General features: G+C 37.1%; 2 protein-coding genes across 2 annotated transcripts; both read right to left on the reverse strand.

Moving 5' to 3' along the window:
* Nucleotides 1–2,654: 2,654 nt before the first annotated feature.
* On the reverse strand, nucleotides 2,655–3,587 carry LOC122914412 (olfactory receptor 5W2-like). The gene has a single exon (XM_044261025.1). The coding sequence runs from the start codon at nucleotides 3,585–3,587 to the stop codon at nucleotides 2,655–2,657; it is 933 nt and encodes a 310-aa protein (XP_044116960.1).
* Nucleotides 3,588–9,128: 5,541 nt separating this feature from the next.
* LOC122914413 (olfactory receptor-like protein OLF1) lies at nucleotides 9,129–10,073 on the reverse strand. The gene has a single exon (XM_044261026.1). The coding sequence runs from the start codon at nucleotides 10,071–10,073 to the stop codon at nucleotides 9,129–9,131; it is 945 nt and encodes a 314-aa protein (XP_044116961.1).
* Nucleotides 10,074–11,495: the final 1,422 nt, after the last annotated feature.

Consider the following 11,495-nt stretch of genomic DNA (forward strand, 5'->3'; position numbering starts at 1 on the left):
ACCACTGCAAAGTGATATCTAGTGTGATAGGTCAATTTGTAAGTTGTTTTTTTTTTTTTTTTTAATTTCATAAGTCTCGGTGGTTACTTTATTTCTTAATGTTTCAAGATTTTAGTTACATTCTAGTCAGTTAACATATAGTGTAATATTAGTTTCAAGAATAGAATTAAGTGATTTTTCACTTCCATGTAACATCCAGTGCTCATCCCAAGGGCCCTCCTTAACATCCATTATCCATTTAGCCCATCCCCCACCTAATTTCCCTCCAGTAGCCCTCAGTTTGTTCTCTGTAGTTAACAGTCTCTTTTATAGTTTGCCTTCTCTTTTTTTTTTCTTTTTTCTATGTTCATTTGTTTGTTTCACTTATTTCACTTCGGTATAAATTTGGGAATAGAATTTTTTGTCACAAGACATTTATATGTTTAGCATAGACAAGCATAGAGTTTTACAAAGTAAAATGCTAGTTCTCTTCTCTATTCTCAACATGTAAGAGCCATGATTGTTCCACATCTTCATCAATACTCAGCATTCCCACTGTTTACCCATTTTGCAATCCTATAGGTGAGCCATAATATACTACATTTAAGAATTCATTTTTATTCCTTGAATACCAAGAAAGTTGAATATCCACTCTAGAAATGTCTATGAAATTCTGAATTTTCATAAGTGTTCACTAAAATGTCTCAAATTTACAAGTACTTGGCCTTTGGAAATTTATATTACCTGGCTTTACGTTTAGGGAGAGGAAGTCAACAATTAATTGAATCCGTTAGTTCTATTTTTGGAATTCCATTTCTAGGGTTTAAAAGTTTCTATTTTTTAGTTCAAACCCAGTAGATATAAAACAGTCAATATGTAGATCAAATCAATCTTTAGATGTTGCAAAATATGATTGTCACAAGATAGCAAGTCTGGTTAATCAGATTACATATTAAAATACTCCAAGTTTAAACAACAATCCCCCTACACTCTATTTTTCTTGGACTTGTATTTTTAAAACATTTTTTTCTTCCATGCTGCTGCTCAAAAGTAACAGTTTCAAAAGTATATCTGTTCATTGAGAAAATATGGTACGGATGGAAATCTTGTTATTAAAAAGATAAATTTCTTCACAGTTTTTTTTTTTTTCCCCAAGCATGATACCTAGTGACAAGTCATAGTCTTCCACACGTGCCCGCTTTAAAAAAACAGAGAAACTGTTTCTTCCACTCTGAAATGTTTCTGCACAAAAATACTTAAAAATAGCAGCTACAAAATCTAAGAAATTCAATGGCTTTTAGCTTCTATAATTGTAATGGATAATTGAGTGTGATGGATAATGGTTCTTCCAACATAACAATATTTCCATGTTATTTCAACAAGCTGCCTTTTGCTTTAACCATTGGAAACTAGACTAAAGAAAGATGAAATAGAGCAATATCAAGAACACACACACGGATGCTCCTTACTTCTAGGGGAGTTAATATGTAGGTCTTTATTGATCTATTATTTTAGTATTCACAACCATTTTATGCACCTTCTTAAAAGTTGTTATATATATAACACAATAGAATGTATAATATGTGTATTCCAGCCACATGACTTACAATCATATAATTGCATTACTAACTTATAATAAATTCTCAAAAATGCTATCTGGTGTTTTTAATTTATTATTTATTTGTTTTTCCATTTGGTGTCCCAGCATATAGGCAGGTGCTTTGGAAAACGGGGATGAAATGTTCAATCCTTGACAAAGAATGCTCCTGGTCTCCTACTAGAAAAGGGATTTCATAAACAGAATGATATTAAAACAGTGCTTAAAGGAGATGTTTTACTGGCACTACAAAAATGGACATTCAATGAGGACTAAGAAGGGGCAGAGAAGGGAGGAAATTTCCCTGACGCTTTGATAGAGGAGTTCATACTTGATAATTATAGCACAATGATGTATTTTACCAGGACCTCTTCCACTACTCTTTATAACCTAACTATTTTGACTTCTTTTCTTCTTTTTTTATCCCCCCTCCAGCTTTCTTAGAATAGAATTGAATATAGCATTGGGCCTTTTTAAGGTGTACAATGTATGTTTTGATATCATATAATTTGTGAAATCGTCACTGCTGGTAAGGTTAATAAAAAATTCATCACCTCACGTAGTTACCAATTTTTTGTTGTGTTGAGAACATTTAAGAGCAAATTCTTAGCAAATTTCAGTTACATGATACAGTATCATTAACTATAGTCACCATGTTGTACATTACATTCCCAAAAATTATTCCTCTTTAAACAAAATGTTTGTATTATTTGACCAACAGCTTCCCATTTCCCCGACACCCCAAACCCCTGGTAATCTCCATTCCACTCTTTGCTTTTATGAGTTCAACTTGTTTAGATTCTGCATGTAAATGAGATCGTACAGCATTTGTCTTTCTCTGACTTACTTCAGTTAGCATAACATCCGTCGTCAAGGTCCACCAGGTTTTGGCAATCACACTTCTTTACTTCTAAAGAGTCATGACTTGTCCACCTGAAGATGTCTCTAACCATCAGATAGTCTGCCTGCTATCTTTACTTCTCCCAACTTGCATATTTTGAGATCTGAGACTCTGTATCTCGAGCCAGTGAACAACCACCACAATGCGTGTATGTTTGTGTGTGTGTGATATAAATATTTAAAACCACTTTTTAATTTTCAGCTTTTTCAGGGCCTCTTTCACATCCTTGTTCCGCAGGCTATACACCAGTGGGTTTAGCATGGGAATCACAAGGGTGTAAAACAATGAGGTCATTTTATCTTGATCAAGGGAGTAGGAAGAACTCGGCCGGAAATACATGAAGAGCATGGTTCCTTGGAAAATTGCAACAGCAGTTAAGTGGGAGGTGCAGGTGGAGAAAGCTTTGAACCTCCCCTCAGCAGAGTGGATCTTCAAGACTGATAAGATTATATAACAATAAGAGACAAGCACTCCTGAAATGGTACTCAGTTCAATGAATCCAAAAACGGTGAATATCGCTAACTCATTGACCTGTGTATCTGAGCAAGACAGCAATAGGAGAGGAGGCACGTCACAGAAGAAATGATTAATCTCATTCGATCCACAGAAACATAAGCGGAATGTTAAAGTCGTGTGTAACAAGGCATCTGCTGTTCCCAGCATGTAAACCGCAGCCATGAGCAGGGAGCACAGTCTGTTGGACATGCTGGCTGTGTAGAGCAAGGGGTTGCTAATGGCCTTGTACCGATCAAAGGCCATCACTGCCAGCAGCAGACACTCAGAATCACCAAACATACAGAAGATCAAGAACTGCAGAGCGCAGCCAAAGAAAGGGATTGATTTTTTTTTGGCTAAAAGGTCTACCAACATTTTGGGCCCAACTGCTGTGGTATAACAAAGGTCACAGAAGGAGAGATGGCTGAGGAAAAAGTACATAGGTGTGTGAAGCTGGAAATCCATTCTAATTAAAGTGATCATTCCAATATTTGCAAAAAGATTAATGAGATAAACAACAAGAAATGTTGTAAATAGGGTCACTTTCATCCCACGGTTATCGGTAATTCCCAAGAAAATGAATTCTGTCAAGGATGAGCAATTTCCTTCATCCATTCTTCTATATTCTTGTCTAAACTTTTGAGAAAATGGTCAAGAAAATGATAGATGAACATGAAAGTCTTCTGACCAATGACACAATATCTGTAAAGCAGAATATAATTTCTTTCTGCAATTGTCTTTTATACTCATAAAATTACTTGATCAGTATCACTCTTTAAAGATGCATTATTATGAAATATGACAGTAATAAAAAATATCTCCGGTAGGTAGTTGAGGAACTTGATCTAAATCTAGATGTCATTTATAAGGTATGCAACTTTCTACAAGCTCTTTTATTTATCCAAGCATTACCTCCATTGTATCAAGGAATATATTTGAAATGAATTGATACCTCATTACATCTTCTAAATTAGTTGGAAGAAACCCCAATGTTATAGAGACCAGACTGTAAGATGTAGGACTAAACATTTTTGTAGGCTTGAAAATAGTCCATGAACACACACACAAAAAGAGTACATTTATTATATCCTTTACAATATATGATTAGGTTAAGAGATTTTTTTTTGGTATTAGTTTTAGAAATAATGATCAAGTCACACACAAATAATATGAAAATAATTATGTTACTTACCCTCATCTGAGTTGTCCTTTTTGTTTGCTAAACCTGAAGTAAGCATTATTGACCTTTCTCTAGAAATGTGCTATTGTTTTGCCACAGTACTCATGACCTATTTGTGGAGAGGTTTGGTGCCCAAGGAGGAGACTTTTAATCAAAGAAAAGGGCTAAAATAAAGTGAAAACAACAGAATTTAATACATACATTTGTCTCTTTGGATTTTGAATGGACTTTTATGTTAAAAAATGGAAATTAGATGGGGCACCTGGATGGCTCAGTTGGGTAAGCATTTGACTCTTGATTTCGGCTCAGGTCATGATCACAAGGTCATGAGATTGAGTCCTATGTAGAGCTCCATGCTCAGCATGGAGTCTGCTTGATATTATCTCTTTCCCTCTCCCTCTGCTCTCCCCAACGCTCCTCTCTCTCTCCCCTTAAAAAAAAAAAAAAAAAGGAAATAAGATAATGGCTCTGAGAGATACAAGCTTCTCTTCCTTGTGTGTGTGTTTATGTATGTATGTGTCCTGTGTTGTACATGTATATGTCTCTCTTGTACCTGAGAATAGAAAGTGGACAATAGACTTGTTCTTTAGACCAAAGTGAATATGGCATGTGTGGTTCACACGAAGGTGCATTTGTGCATGTTGTTACTTGTAAAGTGGTGCCTTCATTATTTTTTAAATAAAGCAAAACAGAAAACACTTAAATTCATGTTTATACTTACTTAGTGATGAAAGGAACAGAAGCTTTCCTGTAAACCAACATCAAAATAAAATCATTAAAAAGTCATACCGTGAATGCTAAGTTCAGATAGATGCTTACAGTTTTAAAAAGAAAATATTTTCGGCCATTAAATTGCAGAGTTCACTTAATTGAGTAAGCAGGCAAAAGATGCTTTATTCAAAAAACCTTTTTTTCCCCTAAAAGGTAAGGTTTTCCCCTATAATCTTTAAATTAAAATTTCGAAGCCTACCTGAGATGAGCAGGTCTTTGATGGCCAAACAATAGGACGGTAGCATTTTATTTCAGGTGGTGCTTTTGGGACTTAACTCTCTGAAGCTACTGCCCTACTATTACTGAGGCTTTGATGTTACACAAACATACCATTAATTATTTCTAGTTTTGGATAGCCCCCTGTGAATTCAGAAACAATTTTAGCGAAGGCTGAAATTTACTGCTCACTATTGTCATCCAGTTGATTTGTGCCAGGAAGAAAACCCCAAATTAATTTTATAGTATGCTTCAGCTTCTCTGAATTTAAATCATTCTCCTCTACTCAAAGAGGAAATCTAATGAAACCTAAGTCGACCCCTCATTTAATCATTTCTAGCTCCTTTCAATTGTTCATTTTTTTTTTCTGTATTTGAAACACTCTTCTTCACACCCCATTTAGGTATGTTACTGCAGTCTGATAGTACTGCCTTTTTTTATTGAAGCATCATTGATTACTGTAAAGTTCACCCTTTCAGAGTATACAGTTTTTTGTTCCTTTTTGTAAATACAAATACAAAAATATACTCTATTTGAGGCTTCAGGAATAAGACCAATATTTAGATTTTGTGTTCTCTAAACTCCTAGTACAGGTATTTGCAAAAGTGGTTGCTTTCTAAATATCCATCGTTGAGTCTTTCTGGCTATTTGAAATGGAAGGCGATGTGCAAAGAATAGTGATATCTTGTATTTGGGGATTTTTTTCTAATAATATGTCTCATATGTGCAAGGATAATGCATTTAAAGAATTTTACCTTGATGCTGATAATTTTGAAAAAGCAGAGAAAAAAAGAGGTGACTGCTCTCTTATTTTTTCCTAATGGCCCACTAACAAAAAGTTTGCTTCTAGTTCTTAGAATTTTAGGGGCTGTTGGTCTTTGTTTAAAAAAAAAATAGTAATCTTTACAACAGAGAACACAAAACGTTTCCATTTACCTAATGCCAAGACTGCTATCTGATCACTATGAGACACTTATGCTACTTAGTCAATAGGCAAAAAGGGGTTTCTCTGTCCATTGGGGTGACTGTTTTTGAATATAAAGGGAACAAGTGATCATTACCATAGAGTTAGGGTAGTGGGGTGTGTTCCTGGAATGCAAATTTTTTGTAAGTTATAGGTTTTCAAAGGCATGTGACTTAGTGAGAAGAACCCTGGACCACCCCATAAGGGTAAAATGGCATGAAAACGTTGTGTAACCTCTTTTTCTTTCCGACGTATGGATGCATGCATGTTAAAAATAAGCATATTTTTGCTGTTGTCTTATTTCAAAGTTGATTGTGATTATAAGAGATGTCTCTGAAGAGCATGTGGAAAAGGATGGATTATTTGGGATCCTGCCGCCAATGTGGCTACGGCCGGAAGCTGCATTTCCCAGACCTTTCTAGTGTAGTTTCAGGTTGGAATGAGTAAATGGAGAAATTTGCAAGAGGTTCAAGAATAAAGCTCCTATTTCCATAATGTTTATAGTGGTGCTGCTTTTATTTTATTTTATTTAAATTTTTTAAAAGATCTTATTTATTTGACGGACAGAGATCACAAGAAGGCAGAGAGGCAGGCAGAGAGAGAGGGGGAAGCAGGCTCTCTGTTGAGCAGAGCCCGATGCAGGACTTGATCCCAGGACCCTGAGATCATGACCTAAGCTGAAGCAGAGGCTTAACCCACTGAGCCACCCAGGCGCCCCAAGACATTTCCATTCTAACAATATCCTATGCCTATGAAATAAAGTTCCTACTATGGAATTTCAGGCATTAGAATCAGGTTAATAAGTAGGGTCCCAAATGAAGTATTCATTGGGACTCTGGGACTCCCACAAGATCTGATGAGGGGCTTGATCCCAGAGTCCTGGGATCATGACCTAAACTGAAGGCAGAGGCTTTAACCCACTGAGCCATCCAGGCTCCCCTGGTTCTGCTTTTATTACGTAAATGATGCATAAGCAGCTTCAGGAACACAGGGACAACACAAACTTGAGCAAAAACCATAGAGGAAGTCCCAGCTAAGCGGGTGGCCTCAGAAAGTTCTGACTGTGTTGGGCCTTGCTGGCTACCAGGAAGTCTTAGGAAGTTAGCAGGTTCCCGGAACCCTCCAGGATGAAATATAGGATGCTTCCCAGTGGGGAAAGCAGTGTGGGCCATCTAGAAATCTCAGCAAATAATAGCAGCCCTTCAAACCTTGAGAAAACACTGATACCCTATATTTTTAGTTATTCCTTCTCTTGGAAACAGCTATATTTTCTCGTAAGTGGTGTAATATTTAGTGATATAATTATTGAGCATGAAAAGGCAGTGGTGTTGCAAACTAAGATTTTCATAGGCAGCTGGTTATGTAATATTGTACTGTAAACACTCACTCTAATAGACGCTTGCCTATGTTAACAGCTTAGCAAACATGAAAGCTGTTGATAGATACTCATCTGTATGGCTCTGTGTGATTCTCTATAATCTTGGCCAAGTAAATCTTGGCTAGGTAAACGTAAATTTAATGTTAGAGTATGTCGGTGGGTATGTAACTGTGAGAGCGTGTGCTCTTTTCTTAGCGAATGAAACAACAGAAATACTTAGGAGAAGCATTGTTGATCAAAAATCCAAAGCCAGGATTCCTAGGAGAATTTAAAACTGACAATGATTTGGGCTGTATCTTGTGGGGATTTTTGCAACAAAGAGTACATGGATTTAAATATACTTTTTAAACCTTGATATTTCCAGGTAAAGCTTGTAAATATTTACTATCATAGAGGGAAAAAACCGATATAACAAAAAGTAATGTTCAGTATAAAATATCAGTGCTGAAATACATTTTGCAGATACATGCCTCTATATCAGTCTTCAGATGTCCCACCAGCACATGTGGGTTCATCTCTGCCTGATGATACAGGTGATATATTGGGGAGCTGATTCTATTTTTGAGAGGACAGAGAAAGATGCCCCATCCCTCTAATAATACTTTGGTATATAAAAGATAGACAGGAAGACAAATCAAGTAGTTTGCCTTGCAATTAACCTCTATTCTTCAAGGTGCTATTTAGGAAAAGTTTCCAAATTATTTTGGTGTAGACTGTGTATAGAAGGTTAGCATCATATTATTTTTTTAAAGATTTTATTTATTTATTTGACAAAGAAAGATCACAAGTAGGTAGAGAGGCAGGCAGAGAGAGAGGAGGAAGCGGGCTCCCTGCTCCCTGCTGAGCAGAGAGCCTGATGCTGGGCTCAATCCCAGGACCCTGGGATCATGACCTGAGCCAAAGGTAGAGGCTTTAACCCACTGAGCCACCCAGGTGCCCCAAAAGGTTAGCATCATATTATTGAACTACACTTAAGAAAATGGATTTTATTTTGTATCATTGCTTCCATGATATCCCTGCTTCTCAGCATCTCATTGTACAACATACATTTTAATTAATGTGAACTATTATACAAATATATATAATCAACCTCTACCAAGGGCTTAAAGCGGTACAAATATGATTCACAGCATGTGCTCAGTTAATCACCCAACAGTTGATGGCATGTATACTATATCCCTATTTCACAGATAAATTAACTGAGACATAGAAACATGAAGTAACTTGTTCAAAATGCCACTCACCAGCCAGCAATAGAGCTGGCACACAAACCAAGAGAATCCGGCCTTCTCCCTCATCTAGCAATCCTCTATGTAACTGAGATATACTACAAATGAACACACACACACACACACACACACACACACACACACTTTTCTGAGGTATTTACTATATCCCTAAGATGACCTGATAAAACACCTTTTAGCATTAACTCCAAGGGAGTAATTATTGAATGGTAATCTATTATTTAGCAGCAATTTTGAAACTTTTAAATGTTTTCTTATGTTACGAGGTTATGACTTGAATTTGGCTGTATGAAAACCAAGTGTTTGATAATGTCCCCCATGGGTCTGCTGGTAGGCATGTTGCACGTTTCCAATTAGAGTTTGCAACTGGGGAGTTAGATGAATCTCAGAACATTAAGGTTCAGGAAGAATCTACCTTTAGCCCCATAGCTCTCTTAGCAGCATCTTTTACATCTTTATTTCTCAAACTATAAATCAATGGGTTCAGCACTGGGATGATAATGGTGTAGAACACGGAGATAATTTTATCAGTGTTGGGAGAATACAGATAGCTGGGCCGTGAGTAAATGAAGAGAAGAGTCCCCTGATAGATGGCCACAGAAGTCAAGTGAGAGGCACATGTGGAGAAGGTTTTCTTCCTCCCGCTGGAAGAGCGGATCCTCAAGACTGAGCGGAGGATGAAAAAGTAGGAGACGATGATGACGATGAAGCAGATGATTTCCACTGAGCTGCCGTAAGTGGAGAGAAGCCATTCATTAACCGAGGTGTCTGTGCAAGATAGCTTAAGCAGGGGAGGGAGGTCACAGAAAAAATGATTAATGACATTTTTATCACAGTACTTCAGAATAAAGGCAAAGGATGTGTGAACCAGGGAACTCATGTTACCTCCAATGTAGGACAAGGCAATCAACCATACACAGATGCCCCGAGACATCACAGCTGTATACAGTAAAGGGTTACAGATGGCGACATAGCGATCGTATGCCATGGCAGCCAAGATAAAGGATTCTGTATCGGCAAAAGCACAGAAAAAATAAAACTGCAGGGCACAGCCATAATAGGAGATAGATTTGTTCTCTGAGAGGAAATTGAACAGCATTTTGGGAACAATGACTGAGGAGTAACAGAGATCTGCAAAGGAGAGGTTGCTGAGGAAGAAATACATAGGGGTTTGAAGGTGAGGATCGGTCCTGATTAACATCATCAGTCCAATGTTTCCTGTTAAGATCATACCATACAAGGTCAGAAACACGAGGAACAGGACAATCTGCAGTTCAGGGCATGTCAGGAATCCTAAGAGGATAAACTCAGTCACCAATGTGTTGTTTCCATCCATCCATTCCATTTTCCGTGTGGTTTTCTCTCTATGAGGACTCCAACATCCTAAAATGGTGCGTGGAGGGAAAGAGAAGAACAGATACAATTGCGTGGTTATTTTATTGCTACAGCAAACAAACAAGCAAGGAAATAAAAACTCCAACCCCAAACTCCCCTTCAAATATAAACATATTTGTTTCCCCTTCAAATATAAACATATCTTGAGGGATGTACTTCAGAATTTAGTAACTATTAGATTCCATGGTTGCTAGTTTTATCTTATTTGTTTGATGAATGACTCTGTCTTCCATTGGATAGTTGGCTTCTGCATGTAGGGATCTGATTTTGCTTACTTTCTTATATCCAGACAGACACAGCACAACAGCTGGTTCAGGGGATTAAAGAAGTAATGATGGATTAATGGATAGCCTGATGATGATATGAAGAGAAGAAAAATGCACTTATTGCTAAACACAAATTGACTTTAGAGTCTGCCTTAGAATAATAACTGGAGAGCAGTTTGCTCTTTCTTTCCACAACTTAATAGATGGAAGGATGCTGTACTCTTGGTAGAGCAATCTTGGTCATTCTTTTTAATATGAAGTAAAAGTGATACCAATGAAGTGAAAACAAATGCCATTAAAATCAGCTGTGAGTATAATTTTGACAGGAAAGGGTTTAGGGTGACTCCACAAATCCTATCAAGATAATAAACCAAAATGGGACGGCTGAATGGCTCAGATGGTTAAGCATCTGCCTTTGGCTCGGGTCATGATCTCCAGGATCATGATCGATAGAGCCCCAGGATAGAGCCCCATATCAGATTCTCTGCTCTGTCGGGAGACTGTTTTTCCCTCTCCCTCTGTCTGTCTCTCTGCTTGTGCTCTCTCTGCCTCTCAAATGAATAAATAAAATCTTTGAAAATAAAGATACTAAACCAAAATGATTATATTCATAATTTCTCTATCTTTGGCATTTTATTAGAATTCTTGGCTTCTAGGGAGTGCCTGGTGATTATTAGTTGACAGACTGAATAAAGTGAACAAAAAATTAGTAATAAGTTGGCTTCTAATTAAAAAAATGTTACTGTATATGGGCTCCTCACTGATTATATGTTCTGTGCAAACAAAAATAGTTAGCTCCCATTTATTTTTATGCTAGTATAAATCAGGGCATTGAATCTAAAAATTCTGTCAATGCTTTCTTTGGGGACCTCAGAATTTTTTCCAGGAGTAGAGAACAATGGAACTTTGTTTGAAGTACAAAAATTTTCCTCTTAACCTTATAAGATGTACTTGGAAATACATAAAACAAGCAAAGTATTCAATGAGCTATGGTAATATTGCCAGGAATGGGAGGGAGGGGGGCAGAGGCATGGGTTAAATAGGGATGAGTATTAAGGAGGGCACTTCTTATTATGAGCATTGGGTGTTGTATGTAAGTGATGAAT

This window comes from Neovison vison, chromosome 7, assembly GCF_020171115.1.
Source record: "Neovison vison isolate M4711 chromosome 7, ASM_NN_V1, whole genome shotgun sequence".
NCBI classification, from domain to species: domain Eukaryota; kingdom Metazoa; phylum Chordata; class Mammalia; order Carnivora; family Mustelidae; genus Neogale; species Neogale vison.